This window comes from Xenia sp. Carnegie-2017, unplaced genomic scaffold (genome assembly GCF_021976095.1).
Source record: "Xenia sp. Carnegie-2017 unplaced genomic scaffold, XeniaSp_v1 HiC_scaffold_19, whole genome shotgun sequence".
Taxonomy (NCBI): Eukaryota; Metazoa; Cnidaria; class Anthozoa; order Malacalcyonacea; family Xeniidae; genus Xenia; species Xenia sp. Carnegie-2017.
The window spans coordinates 9,736,967-9,752,570 of NW_025813481.1; the positions used below are offsets into that span (position 1 = coordinate 9,736,967).

Here is a 15,604-nt window from a genome sequence, read left to right on the forward strand (position 1 = left end):
CCAAAAAAACAGTATGATTGCTGTTTTGTTTTTATAATTTGCATTCATTTGTAATTCTTGAATTTCAAACGATCTCTGTTTACTTACAACTGCCACTATTTTTTTTAAGTTAAAAGAAGCTTTCACTGCTTTTCAGCCAATCAGATTACAGTATTTATAGTGCAGTTACACTTTTCTACAGTGCAATTACCGCTTTCAAAAACTTCTCAGTTACGTTAATATCTAACTTCAGTTTAAAAAAAATTCAGCAAATTGTTAAAATCGACCAGCTGGTAGCTTTCAATTTTGTCAGATATTTTTTTACACACCATTACTTCCACACGCACAGCCAAAAAAGGCACTTTATACAGTCTTTGCATTTTTGAAAGTGTATTAAAGGGTGAAATTGTATATTTGGTGATCACAGAAAACATACTTATTTAAAACTTACGCTGGCTATTGCTGCTGCTTTTGTTTACAATAATTTAAATTTACCATATGCGCGAAATGAGGTATTTGATTGGCTCTTATGATTGGTTCACTATTTGAGTAACCAATCATGAGCACGTTTAGAAATATTTCCTTCATTTGGCACTGCATGGTATACTTATTATTTTTGGCACTGGTATTTATTAAAAATTGATCTGTTGTATAAATTAGCCAGAATTGAGGAAATTTTTTGTGTATAAAATAGAAACGAGTTTACCTTGCCACATAGGAATTACAGTTATGTAACTGTCTAGATAAGCTAAATGATTGACCCAACTTCTCAACTTTACTCGATTTGGTGAAGCCATTGGGTAACAATGGCATTACGTGACCAATAATTCGACCCTGCCTGGCATCGTTTTTAGGATTCCTGTCCTGAAAACTTTAGAATAGATAACGCGTTAAGCACTTTTAGCATCGCACGCACTTTACATTACAAAGTGTCAATTCATATTTATTACACTTACTGTGATGTGTAATGTGTGTTAAAACGGCTCAAAATAGCAGGTGTCTCGAAAGTTTCAAAATGTTGACAATTGTTCTCCGTAAAGCCTGTAGGTTCCTAGTGAACATAACACATATGACCAATTATGATGTGTTTATGGCATAGTGATTTTCATTGCCTTCAATAAACAAGTTTCTTTGTAAGAGTATAAGAACGTCGCCTTTCTTAAACGATACCTTATTTCCTATATAGCTCTTTTGAAGTTGTTGAGCTAAATTTGGTTGCTTTTGTTGATCACCGGCAAAAATTTTGCTGGAAAGACTGAAAATAATTGTAAAAAATAATTGTAATACAAACAGAAACAGAGACGACATAATGTTCAGCAATCGAAACAGCATAAAGACGATAACACAACCATTTTTTCATAAATATCACATTGAATGGAAATTATAAACCTCAAAGTAAACTTAAAGCTGTTTTAAATTACAAAAAAAAAAAATGCCTGTAGTATTTCAATTTCATCAAAGTTTCTACAAAACAATCCATTTAAATTTTAACTTAATTACCTGGATCTGTTGTCTGGATTAGTCAAATTTATATACTCCGTAGGATCTTGGGCCTTGATTCGGTTTTGCGTTAATAACGGAAGGTCGTTAAGTTCAGTAAAAATCTAAGAATTAAAAGAAATATGAAAATATTATCTTAAACTTGAAAAAGAAAAGAAGGAAAGCAAAACAAGAGGATTGAGTAGAATTAGCTGAAGTATCCTAGAGATAATATTACTAGTGGCTAATGGAATAAGAAAATAATGATTAATGTTCCAAAACAACAGGTTTTCTTTAGAAAAACAAGACCAGAAAACTGTTTAACAGTCGACTTATGCGACAAGAAAAGCAAAGCTAAAAAAATTCGTATGTCGAATGAAAAACAGTCATATTATTGTTGAAAGGAGTTTTTCTCAAGGCGTTCCATAAAAAAGGTATTTTAAGAAGTTCGAGGTCTACTAAGTGCACATTCTGCCTATGGCTGGGCAATAATCATAAATGTTACATTTACACTGACCTTTTGCCTGTTTGGAAAACAGAATTTTGGCTTTCCCATAGCTTCTCGGGTGAAACCTGTATAACGTTCTGCTCTTCCTGGTAACGATGGCAACTTCTCGTAGCCCTACATGCAATTGACGATTTTTCCAGTCGCAAATAATTATTAACCTATGGTTAAGGACGTTATTGACTATTTGTTTATTCAACTAATGTGTGATACTTAAACAAAGTTGGCTCCACAAAAGTCATTTGGCCTTTCGCGAGCTTTCAAAGGCTTCAAAGTAACGCAAAAACGAAATAATCAGTGACGTTGCTAAAAGGCAAATAATACTTGTTCAAAATCGTATGTTATGTTTCGTTGATGGATTTTCCAAAACCAAATATACGCGCTTTTAATACAGGAAAATGATTTACACAGCCCGCAATTTTAGTGTTAGATTGCATATAAAAAGTTAAGAAATAAAAGATGTTTACAGTGTTTGCACAGGCTTATGCAAACACAGCTCATGATAACGTCTTTGGTAGTTCTAAAAGGAAATGTTGAAGCCATGAAAAATTATCCTGCTCTTAAAAAGTTCTTTTTAGAACTACCAAGTCTTCATTTACCATGGCAAATATGCTATTCAAAGCAGTTCTCACCACAACCAAATCTAAAAAACATCATCAACATACGTCTGTAGTAACCCTTGGCTGAAATGACGACTTCATCACGCTTTGAGCAGTTGATCTTGGCAAGGTGACTATCTATAAGAAATTACATTCTGGTAGTGAGAAAAATTATACAAGTGATTATAGATGAATAGATAAGCGTTATGCTGTCTCATGTCTCATACTCGTATATTATTCTATGAAATTGGTTTCTTAAAATGTCATTAAAACTTGTTTCAAAGACTTAATTTGCTCATGCAATCATCTTTCTTAATCATAAATACTCAAATAAGCTCTCGTTGTGTTTGGTTTTTAAGACGGCATCCATGCATAGCACCATTCAGGAATCGTAACCATTGATTTCTACAGAATTACGAAGACATGCAAAGCATATCACAGAATTTATTATATCTATGCTTCTTTCCAAAGATTTACAGTTTGGTCCGTTGTTTTCAAAACGATTTCCTACTTCATTAGTTGCTAGACTTTGTCATAATTGTATTAAAAATATATAGTCAAAAAATAAAGTCTCATAATATTAGGTAATTGTAGTAAGATCATTCATTGGGTATGATCATTCATTTGTGCACAATCCTAAGGTTGTAAGTTGTTCATTTTAGCCCTCTTAGTATATCCATGAAATTCAACAGCGCACTGCTGAAAATACAACACAAACCAACTTACTTGATCGAAAACATCATGACAATTGCTAGGTCGGTATGTGATTGGTTCATCATTGCATGCATGCGTGAACCCCGATCCTTCTTTGTGACCAAACGTCTTTTTTGAAGAATCCACTGAAATAAATTTTCATGGTGTTAACACGATAGCAAAAAAACGTCGCAAAAATATGAATAGCACTTTGCAAGGAGCTTCGAGAGAAGCAGAAATTTAAATTTCATACACCGACTTCCAAATCAAAAGTTGTTAAACTATAAATTCTTCATCCCTGAACATGTACGTAAAACTTGAAGAACTAAAGCTGGCACTTTCACATACTATTGCATGATTTCCAAAAAAATGTTCGTCATCCAAGCAAAAGTTATTCTTATTACAAATAGTTCTGGAGAATGAGCAGAAAAGCAATAAAAGAAAATTTTCGTCGCAATATACTGTTGGGCTATCGGGGAAAGAAACAACTTACCGTGCACAAATGGCAACAAAGAGTATTTTGCTTGTGATTCCGTTTCCATATACAAAGGTCCCTTAAACATGAAAAAACGATGAAAATTTGTCTAGCGACAAATATATAGCTACACGATTCATTTATAAACGAGTCGTAAATAGCGGACGTATTTATTTTATGGAAGAATTCTTTTGAAGAGACAACGGACGTTTGATGAATTTCTGCAGTTCTAGTACATCATGCAAGTGTACTCTAAAAATTACGTGTTCTGCGCACCCAGATACCCAAGGCTTTCCAGGACTCTGTGAACTGTTATCACACTTAAACAAAATTATTTTTATTCTCAATATGCATGAAGAAGTTTCATCATTTTTTATGTTTATATACTTTATGATGAGCTTGGGAAGAAGCTTCCTGGAAATTTGCTCGACAAGAGACTTCATAAATAACAAAAACAAAGCTGTGAAAACGCTTCGGAAGCCGTTTCGCATTTCAATTCATATTATGACGAATCGCAATAATTAGGGTCAAGTCGTTGTCGCTAGTCGAAGGACTTCAAAAATTGATGAATGGCGTGGTGGTGGTGGTGTGTGAGGTTTATTGAGGTTTATTGTTGTATTAATACTTCGCTGGGAAATTCATTCCCCCCCTGCACCCCTTTTAGCCAACGCTAGAAGTGGCGCCTACCAGCGCACCCCTCCGTTAAATCCAGCGCAACATGAACATGCCCCTTATATCTTTAAAAAAATTAAAGTTTCTAATTAACTCGTTTTAACTTAAATTAATTACATAAAGTACACATATTCAAGGATAACACGCACAAAGCTTTAAAGCTACGTTTCCTTACATGACCAGAGTTTTCCATGGATATTGGGTCTTTAGCTTGGATTTTTTGCAGCAATGGTTTCTCTTTAGGATACACAATGCCGTATTTTGCTTTGTTTATAAAAGCACTCGAGACCTGTTTAAACGTATTACAGTAAACTGTATGTTTACAAATAGTTTCACTGACGAATTATTTAAATGTAAAAAACAAATCAATAAATTTGATATCAAAGTGAACCTGGCCAAGTATGTTTTAAGTTACTTTCGTCGAGAGGACTAAGTACAACAGGTAAATGCAATGTGCAAAAAGTAACTGTTTAAAACATCTCACCTCTTTTGATCTAAGAATAGTAGTGGGAATATCTTTAATAAATCCGGATGAACGCATTACCATATCTCGCGTAAACGGATCACGACCATCTGAACCACACACGGGAAGAAAGTGTTTCTTCGTCACTGATGAATAGTTATCTGCCACGAGACGCCTATCAAAAACATTTCTTCACAAAAACTTGAAAACAATGGTAAAATTTATCTTTAAAGCTAAATTAAAAGTCAAAAATCTTAATTGTCTTGAATTTTTTAAAGTTGAATGAGGTCCTTTGAAGGAGTGCAAGCCTGATATGTTAAGATATGAACGATGTCTAAACATCTTTCTCATGACATTAGGTTATCCCTTACGTCAAAAAGTACAAAAAATGTTGACTACCGTCAAGCAGATGGAAACATCAATCACTACAAACTTCAGCAGGACTTCTAAAACATGGACCAGCCTGTACGCCGGATTTTCAAATGGAGGTAGCAGTGATTTCGCTTGAAACCAATTCATTTTATGGTAGACAAAAGTACCGACCACCCCCCCAGCTTTGCATTGTATGGACTTTAAATGTGCAACAACAATGGCACTAATACAATGAAATTAATGTTTTGGAATAACAGAAGCATTAGAGTATATGAATAGTTGTTATCGCTACATTTACTACGTACTACAGGCTAAAACATACTACAGAACGTGTCACTTTAATGTGTAAGTATAGATTACGTATACATGTTTAGCTGTAATTGCATGAGAAACTATACTATTACTAAATAATTATATACTTTGAAATATTTCTTGACAGCGCCCGTCTAACTATGTCTTGCTTCGTTACACTATATCGCTTCAAAGAAGCCTCGTTACACGGCTTAACACTTAAAAACATTCACCCCCAAAACAGTACTTGCTGTTTTGTTTTTATCTTTACGTTCTTTTGCAATTTTGGAATTTGAAACAATTATAATTGCGGAAATCTTTGTTTACTTGGTTTACTTACCACTGCCGCCATATTATTTTCTGAATTGAAAAGAAGTTACGTAGGCTTTCACTGTTTTCAGCCAATCATGTTAAAGTATATAAACAGTGCAATTACAGATAAACTGCGCTGCAATCAACCAATCACAGTCGAAAAATTCTCAAAGTATTTTATTAACTCCAAGTTTTCTCATTAATTAAACCCTATCGACATGGAATTGTAGATGCGCGTTTTAGCACTGCAGGACTGCAGCCCTTATTAGACTATCCGATTTTGAGTACGATTATTACACCTTGACGAAGAGAGCTACCATGTAAAAGCATTTAAACAAAGTGTCAACGAGCCCAATGTCACTTAGCTGCAGATATATAAAAAAAAGGTACTTTACAGCCTTTTTTAAACTCAAATAGCAGAGCATCCATATTCTCGTCGTATTAATCGCTATCTACAAATATCGGCCGTATTCTGTGGCACAAAAAGTCGCTTAGAAAACGACTTTCGTTGCACCCCATCGGCTACTACATTTTAACACGATAGATAAGTAGAATATATCATAGAAAGTGATAATTCACTTGTTTCCACCTTCAAAGAAGAGCAGTTTTTGAGTATTTCACCATTAAAATTTCAATAATTTGATGTCTTTTACAATCGATCAACGCCATTTTGATTACGTAGTTTCAGGGATACTTGATGTAGGATACGACATAAATGCAGATTCTGCAGTTTTACACTCATTTCTAAATGAAGTTTAGCGACAATCCACTGTTCAGGCAAGCTTCAATGAGGAAGCTTTCCATGGCGCTTGACAGTGTTTTGAGCAAGAACTTTAAAGTGTTCAAACAGGACTAAAAAGAAAACATGCACTTACACCCATTTAAGATATTTTACACTATTTCTGCTCTAGGAAGAAAATTTTTTTGGAAAATCTGGAACGTGTTGTCTCCCATTTTACGGCAACGCCTTCCGGGGAAAAGCGGACACTTGTGTTAGTTCTGAACACTATAATTCTGAAATTCTTCGAGCCATTGATTTTTTTATGTTTATTTAAGCTGAAAAAGACGCAAAACTTGGCAGACAACAAACTATGTTACCCAATTAAAAAAATAATATTACCCCCAAAAAGAATTGTTCTAATTCCACTTTATATCATTTGTAAAACCTTACAAATAGCCAACTATAGCATGTTCTGGCGTTATCTCCTTTATAAATATAAAACACAGGACACATTGGAAACCATATATTAATACCAACCTAATGTTAATTTACTGAATATACTGTATAACAAATTTAAATATACTTTGAGGTATATGGCCCAACTCTTAGCCATTTAGTATAAATTAGGCAGTGAGGTTCTGAGAAGTATATTAGAACCACGCTAAATAGGTTCGAGTTATACCAAGGGGGTCCGAAGGAATGCTTCCTTAGAATGTTTTTAAATTAAGAAGACATAAAACGTGATTTCGATGACTTTGGCAGATGAAATTATATGTGTCATTTCAAATAGGTTTTATTAACCCATTACAAAAAAATTCCACGTCCCGTATTCCCTTTTTAATCTTCAAAAGAACAATAGGTAGGGGAGCAATGGCAAACTGCCCCTCTGCCAACATGCCACTGGGAGTAGATATAAACTGTCAAGTATACAATATTGAACTCAGCGGTGGCGCCATTCCACTAGAGCTTTAGGTAACATCTAGTTTCCCAAAATTAAGATTTTCATCATATCCAAGATGAAGATCAAAGATCAAATCCACTAAATATATCGTCATCATGTTTTTACAACCCTTTTCATCGTCATCATCTTCACATACTGTACTCTGGCAATCATAGCAAAATACAAATAGGATAATTTTTAGTCAATCTTTATGCAAACACATGGTCGAGCATAAATTCTTATAATTACACTTAACATCTAGATTCAAACAAGAGTAGATGACTCAAGATATGCTCTTTTCATGCTGTGCTAATATTTTGATGATGTATTGCCTGCAACATGAAATAGCCAAGTCCAACTTACACATACAATGTATTGTCGATATGGACAAATAGACCTTCTCTCACCGATTGGTCATGGTTGGCAGTTTGATTATAGAGGACCGCTATAACTTAAATGGCATTCTACTGGCTCCTCAACCTTTGAATCCTTATCCTGGGAGTAAGTGTTGTAAGAATGAACGCTCGACCATGCAAAAGGGCTAATTTCAAATGGAGCTATTTGTGCTCCTCTATTAATTGCTTGAATGCACCTTTGAAATGACGATGATGATGATTCTAGTGCTAGATATCAATTACAACGCGAATAGATTGACTCAATGTAGATTAAAAAGCTGGGATCGATATTTCATATTTTACTGTTAATCCGTATACCATACTTAAATATTAAAAGTTTCTCTCGTGTTTTAAGTACATAAAAGACATAAACGCCAGGCAGAACATGCTATAGTTGGCAATTTGTAAGGTTTTACAATTCATATAATGTGGAACTAGAACAATTCTCTTTCGGGGTAACATTCCATAGTTTGTTGTCTGCCAAGTTTTGAGGCGTCTTTTTCAGCTTAAATAAACATAAAAAAATCAATGGCTCGAAGAATTTCAGAATTATAGTGTTCAGAACTAACACAAGTGTTCGCTTTACCCCGGAAGGCGTTGCCGTAAAATGGGAGACAACACGTTCCAGATTTTCCAAAAAAATTTTCTTCCTAGAGCAGAAATAGTCTAAAATGTCTTAAATGGGTGTAAGTGCATGTTTTCTTTTTAGTACAGTTTGAAAAGTTTAAAATTCTTGCTCAAAACACTGTCAAGCGCCATCGAAAGCTTCCTCTTCGAAGCTTGCCTTAACGGCGGATTGTCGAAAAAACTTCATTTAGAAATGAATGAAACTGAACGAAAATCGGCTACAGGCACAGAGAATACGGCCTAATAGCCAAATCAGGACATGATTGTGGGTTGTTAAAGTGCGTCAAGACAACTCCGCAATAGCCGAAATTAATATATTTCACGCTTATTTTTGACTCTATGTTTCTTCCGAATAACACCTTTTCTCCCAGGGTTGTTCTATGGTAACATCAAGGAGACCCTCAAAAAACTCAAAGGACCAAAAAAGACTTGGGGAGTTAAGTGTTAAGCACCGCACTAGATTTTCCCAGACGAGGTCTTTAAATGACAGCGGTGCGAATATGAGCATGTACATTATTAGTGTAAGGTTAGTTTCCTTTTCGAGTTCTACAGCAGGAAATTTCTAAGGTGATAGTAAAAACCGCTAAGCCAAAACTCCACCATTGATAGAATTCACACACATCAGTTTTTCCTTTGACATATTTTGAAAGTCTCAAAATGCTCTTCAGAAAGTACGATGTGAGATATGGGAAACACTGTTCTTTTATCCCACTTTAAGTCACTTTCTTTTAAGAGTAAACCCTTTCAAGTGAATGAATAGAGGAACATGAATCTAACAAGTGACTGCATTACATGCTATCCTGGTTTGTGAAAAACACAAAGTTGATGATATTTCAATATAACAACTTATTATAGTAGCTGAGAAGATTCATTTGTTAGAAAAAGCCCTTGGAAACATCTGATCACATGAACCAGTTGAAACAAGGGACGCACACTTTAGTAGAGTATACATAGAAACAACCAAAGCAAATACAATAGTATGAAACATACAGAGGTAACACAGGACGGTGGATAAAGTGAAAAAAGACTGATAGAAAACACAAAAAAATTCTTTTACCCGATTGTGGGATTATCTAATTCATCCAAGCATCTATTGTAATAAGCACCAGGTCGAAAGTTGGATTTATAACCAGTACCATAATGTTTACCACAAGAAGGGACATAATCTTCTAGTGCATAATTGGTGGAATATTCAGTGATGTAAAATTTGTGTAAATCACAGTCAGCACCATGGCTTTGCAGCACGTGTTTTGTTGGTGGGCCAAAGGAATGGCATTTGGTTGTCATGTTGCCTTTTAATTGATCCTCAAGCTAAATAAAAACGTTGCTTACACTTTTTTTCTTACAAGTACACAGTAGTTGTTCAATCAAAAATTTTGAAACTGACAAAGTGAATTTTAGTGCATGTGGGGTGAACTTTAGACTTCAAATTTGCTTATCTTGCAAATCACTATCTTAAATTTAAAAAAGTCAAGTCTTTACCAATGTGTAATGTAACTGTCTTACTGTACAGCTATTAGCCACCTCAATTTCTGTTCAATCATTTCATTTCCTATTCTGTGATTTGACAAGGTCTCCTTAATCCTTTCAAATCTTTTCATCATAGAACAGAAAGTACAGATAGATTTTTTTCTGAATGAACTATTATGGCTTATGACACAAGTATTAGTATTGAAAATTGCAGGTAGTAGACTACAAGTTATGAGTTTGGCTCATGTGAGTTTAAAGGTCTCACACAACTTGATGTCTTAATTGACTTTAGTCTTGCACATCGCAATGTCACAATATAATATGTTGTACTTCAATTTAAAGTTCGTGACTTACCGGGTGAACCTATTACCTTTTTAAATGATTATTTCACACGAATCGTCAATCGAGAAATGCTTTTAGCAATTTTGAGCAATTAGATGACTTTTCGAATTTGAGATCTTTGATTAGGACATCATGGAGCTTTAAACAGGTCGTTATAGCAACAATCGAAACCTAATTTATGCTAATTATAATGCTAATTATCTCATAGCCCGACTCTAAGGCTTGCAATGTTTTGGGTTGTTCAGCCCGCAAACTTTTCCCGTCTGTCTCTTTCTCCGCAACTCTTTGCGATTATAAGGTGAAATAAATTTATCCCTTTCAATCAAGCCGTCAGATTTTGCCAACATGGCTGAACAAATGACTCTTCGTGGCACCCTGAAAGGACACAATGGCTGGGTAACTCAAATTGCCACAACTCCGCAGCGCCCAGATATGATTTTATCGAGTTCTCGGGGTTAGTACATCTAGCTTCTCCAATTCACTTTTAATAATCTCCCAGAAGTAGATAGAAGCTGTTTAGATCGACACTTTTGTTTTTCGATGTGCTTCATTGTATTCTTTCGCCGTCTCACACAAACCTATGTTCTAAAATTGCAATTATAAAGTGGCCATCAGGCCTTAGTTCTGTATTCAGTCAGTGAAGCTAGCAGTGGCATTAGGTAGTTGTAGTAATGGTCTCAGGACTTGGACTTCAACAGGGATCTTTGGCTTTGAAGAATCCCAATTGTAAATGAATAAGTAGCAGATTGGTTAGTCATTTGAGCTCCCAAGCTGTAACATAGAAGAAGCCTTTTAATTTGTGGAAATAAGTCGTGCTGAAAAATTTATTCAAGCATGTTCTTGCTGTCCAGATTGGAAAATTTGTACTACACACCCAAGATGTTGAGTGCCCAATTAAGAAAAAAGTACTCGTTTATGCATGTAAATTTTAAATCTTGGGTGTGGGGTTACATAATTTCCATTCTGGGGACATATTAAAGGTAACTTTTTTCACATATTTTAAATAAAGTTTGTGCATAATGTTTGAATAATGTGTAATTCCTTTCTTTGTTCATTTGTTCATTAAATTCAATTTTCAAAAGGGCGGATGTTTAAATTCTTGTATTAATTCAGTGGTACTGAGTGATATTTAAACTTGCACATAGTTAGAATCTTAAAACAGTCAAGTTTTAGCCACTCAATGAAACAAACCCCTTTTTCTCCACTTTGATGCAAATAGAATCAGTCCATGTAAGGAAATCGGACTTTCGATTTTGTTATATCAGAAGCTAGTACCTGCATTCATTGCAAATAGCAAAACTAGCTGTTAGATCAGCTAGAAAAGATGACACATGTTTAAAGACTTCAACTTGAAAATTTTTTTAAAATTATACGTTGTTATCTTTTACAGACAAGAGCATTATTATTTGGCGTTTGACAAAAGAGGAGACAAATTATGGGCATGCAGAACATGCTCTCACAGGACATAATCACTTTGTCTCTGACGTTGTCATCTCATCTGATGGACAATTTGCTCTTTCTGGCTCATGGGATAAAACTCTTCGACTATGGGATTTGAATGCGTAAGCTACGTATTTTAGTGAATGTGTTATTTTTACTATTTTTTAATCTTAATTACAGTGTTGAAATTTGTGTAGGAACACATAGATAATTGGCAGTTTGATGATAACTGTGGGGTTCAGTGCAGCATTAACCAATGGACCCAAAAATTTTATTTTGATTGTGAGATTAAGTTTAAAAAACAATGATACTGTACAAAAACAACTGCTGTTTAGATAGATGTAATCTATCATAATTGATAAATACAACTGCAACTACCCATGAACATATGGACCAAGAGTAGAATCAGCTAGTATGCAAAAACGATATGGGGCCCCCAAACTCGCTATGTGCCTAGGGGCGAAGAAAACCTTAACATGGCCAAGAGTTGAAATTGCACTATCACTTACACTTGTCATATTGCTATTTCTTGAATTTACAAGATTTCTTTAATGGTCAGAGTTATTAATTTTGTTTCATACGTACTATTTATATAATATCTTTGACGATGTGAACTGACCATGATTTATTCATATTGTCTTAAATACACGTGTGTTGTAGATGTAAGACTACTCGAAGATTTGTTGGTCACACACATGATGTCATCAGTGTGGCATTCTCTGCTGATAACAGACAAATTGTTTCTGGTTCACGGGATAAAACAATAAAGTTATGGAATACACTTGGGGTTTGCAAGTACACCATTCAGGTAACAACCTATGTTTCCTCTTGTGTTCACATATCATAGAGATGTATTCATGACCAATTAGGTGAAAGTGGGAGGTCATCAATTTGGTTTTTGAAAACAGATGATAAGGATGGTCGTTAGCTCCAGAAATCCATAAAATCCCATAACCTTTCTTATTAAATAGCTTCGGTTTTGGAAACTTTTTTGTTTATTCTTTAAACTGTTATGGCGTGTTTCCTCAGCTATGTTCAAATTTTCAAGCGTAATTTCACTCTCAAAAATTGCATACTGTACAGATATTTAACAACTTTAGTACAACTGACTTCAATATTGTTTTTTTTATCAGGATGAAGGACACACTGATTGGGTGAGCTGCGTACGTTTTTCACCAAACACGCAGAACCCTATCATTGTCTCGTGTGGCTGGGACAAGCTTGTAAAAGTTTGGAACTTGACTAACTGTCGTCTAAAAACGAACCACATTGGTCACAATGGCTATCTTAATTGTGTAACTGTCTCACCTGACGGATCACTGTGTGCATCGGGAGGAAAGGTGAGTTTAACTCATCAGCAATTGCAACAATATTTGTATAATGTAATTGTTATAATAATAGAATATGTACACGGGAATGGCTAACTTGCGTGTTGGTTGTGTTGTGCTATGGATATCTTGATGTCGAGAAATGTCGCATTGTTCGAGAACATGTTTACGTGATGTCAAGTCTCGTACATTAGTGGGAAATGTCGCATTGTTTTAGAACATGTTTACGTGATGTCAAGTCTCGTACATCAGCGGGAATTGTCGCATTGCTCGAGAACATATTTACGTGATGTCAAGTCACCTACATCATTGGGAAATGTGTCATTGTTCGAGAACATGTTTACGTGATGACAAGTCTCGTACATAGCGGGAATTGTCGCATTGCTCGAGAACATGTTTACGTGATGTCCAGTCACGTACATCATCGGGAAATGTCGCATTGCTCGAGAACATGTTTACGTGATGTCAAGTCACGTACATCATCGGGAAATGTCTCATTGTTGGAGAACATGTTTACGTGATGTCACGTCACGTGCATCAGCGGTTTTGTTTATATATTAAGCAATCGTCAGTTTTGCCGATTGCTGTAATTGGTAAATAGTGGCAATCGGCTCAACACTACGTACGTACTTTAACACTGCACTTGAAGCACGGCAGTAAGAAGAAACTTTTGCCAACACGCAATACCAGCTATTAGCATGAAAATGTCTGAACGGTGACGAGACATTAACCTTTTTTTGTTTACGAGGCTAACATGAGTAATAGACTCTGTCTGAGTTGCTCTTGGGTTTCTCGAGCGTTTCTTTCATATGCGTAGGGTTACTACTTATCATAGGTTTTAAGAGAACATAACTTTTTAGTAGGATTGCTTAGCCTTGAAGTTGAGGTGAAATTAGCAACTCGTGCTTATCTACAAATATCAAAGTCTACTAACCAATGTGAAACCTCGATAATTGCTTATTTGTTATGTCATTGTACGTATCATCTTTTATAATATTTATAATTAATAGCCCAACTTTAAATGCTTTCCTTCTTAGGATGGTAGTGCGATGTTATGGGATTTGAACGAAGGAAAACATCTTTACACCTTGGAAGGCGGTAATATCATTAATGCTATGTGCTTCAGCCCTAACCGTTATTGGTTGTGTGCTGCTACGGGATCAACCATAAAAATCTGGGTAAGTTTCTCAGCCGATGGGTTTTAAAATAGGGATCTTCAGGAATTGCTAAACGTTTTCGGTTTTTACATGACGTTCCGTACAACTTATTTCTGACGGATTGAAAGTGGTAAAATTTCGTATTAGAGTCTTAACGGTCGTGTTTGCTTCGTTCTCTAGAATTATTTTCGCAAGATGTCTCTTGTCGCGCATGCGCACAATTGTTTTACGCGAAAATTTGTTAAAAATTTCACTTCCATTTGTGGAATCTGGCCATTATTCAATATCGACGCCTGGGTCTTAGTGGTCTAGACATAATCACAAATTCGTATATTATGTATGAAGATACCATTTTACGCACTTAGGTTATAAACCGTCCACGTTTTTTTCATATATACATTTACTATATGTATGAAACAAATTTTCTTGCTTGGACAAGTTGTGCTTGACAAAATCTTAATAATTTCTTTTGTTGGCAGCCAGCTTGATAGGTTAGAGGGATAATATACTCCTGTTCAGGTTCATCTCTTTTCCTTTTAAATCAATGTTTTTTGGGGGGATAAACACACAACCGTCACAGTGACGTCACTTTTTCTTGATTTAAGACTTTTCAAAGTTTTCTATTCGCCCCATCCTAATGCACATATTTGAGGACATTTACTTTCATGCCTTTCTTTTTTCGTCCACTGTGCTTTTTTGTCATAGCGTGTTTAAAGTTTTAATGAAAGTCCAATTTCAGTCTGTGCTAAGGTTCAAACATTTCGAAGCGCTACAAGAACAAACTGATTATGAGAAATTTCTTCTTATTTTTTGCGTCTAATTGTATCCTGCTGTACGTTTCTAAACTCAGTTAACTAGAACTGATTTCAGTGGTAGTAGTAAAAATTCAGGACTTCGGTGTTTTTTAGGATTTGGAAGGGAAATCTGTGGTTGATGAGCTCACTCAGGATGTTGTTGGGGCGAGTGGTAAAATTCTTGCACCCGACTGTATGTCGCTTGCGTGGTCCGCCGACGGGCAGACATTGTTTGCCGGATACACGGACAACGTTATAAGAGTATGGCAAGTTACGCGCGCGTAATGGTCATGGATACGTACGATTTCATCGTGTAAAATTTTGAAAATTAAAAAAAGTAAAAGTTGCTTGTGAATCATGCTGTATAAGTATCATATCTCTTCTGTTGTTTACGTATATTTGTGCAAGAGTCTAGGTTTCACACCTTTCTCTTCCGATTATGCAAAAGCAAAACAGTATAAACGTCAAGAAAATGAAATGTAAATGTTAATGTTATGCAGACCAATTCAACCCCTTTGCACTCCCCGGATTGTTCCACTTCTATATAATT

The 15,604-nt window shown here is 35.3% G+C and overlaps 2 protein-coding genes across 5 annotated transcripts in view; one reads left to right on the forward strand and one right to left on the reverse strand.

The window, feature by feature from the left end:
- LOC124439576 (protein phosphatase 1 regulatory subunit 32-like) overlaps positions 1 to 10,489 on the reverse strand; it is a 26,980-nt gene extending 16,491 nt beyond the window's left edge. For 2 of the 4 annotated variants that reach the window (XM_046989838.1, XM_046989836.1), the window contains exons 1-12: positions 10,364 to 10,475; positions 9,581 to 9,834; positions 4,887 to 5,040; positions 4,578 to 4,691; positions 3,749 to 3,809; positions 3,289 to 3,401; positions 2,629 to 2,700; positions 1,976 to 2,080; positions 1,480 to 1,583; positions 1,150 to 1,234; positions 936 to 1,030; positions 686 to 850 (exon numbers count right to left, since the gene is read on the reverse strand). In XM_046989838.1, coding sequence (XP_046845794.1) covers positions 686 to 850; positions 936 to 1,030; positions 1,150 to 1,234; positions 1,480 to 1,583; positions 1,976 to 2,080; positions 2,629 to 2,700; positions 3,289 to 3,401; positions 3,749 to 3,809; positions 4,578 to 4,691; positions 4,887 to 5,040; positions 9,581 to 9,810 — 1,298 coding nt within the window. In that variant the 5' untranslated portion in view covers positions 9,811 to 9,834; positions 10,364 to 10,475. Of the gene's footprint in view, positions 1 to 685; positions 851 to 935; positions 1,031 to 1,149; positions 1,235 to 1,479; positions 1,584 to 1,975; positions 2,081 to 2,628; positions 2,701 to 3,288; positions 3,402 to 3,748; positions 3,810 to 4,577; positions 4,692 to 4,886; positions 5,041 to 9,580; positions 9,835 to 10,347 lie in introns of those variants that run through there. The other 2 variants (XM_046989837.1, XM_046989835.1) reach the window with 2 other exon arrangements.
- A 95-nt stretch (positions 10,490 to 10,584) lies between these two features.
- LOC124439580 (receptor of activated protein C kinase 1-like) lies at positions 10,585 to 15,409 on the forward strand. Its single transcript, XM_046989841.1, has 6 exons — positions 10,585 to 10,789; positions 11,726 to 11,897; positions 12,436 to 12,583; positions 12,909 to 13,115; positions 14,141 to 14,281; positions 15,169 to 15,409. The coding sequence occupies exons 1-6, from the start codon at positions 10,681 to 10,683 to the stop codon at positions 15,337 to 15,339; spliced, it is 948 nt and encodes a 315-aa protein (XP_046845797.1). The 5' UTR covers positions 10,585 to 10,680; the 3' UTR covers positions 15,340 to 15,409.
- Positions 15,410 to 15,604: the final 195 nt, after the last annotated feature.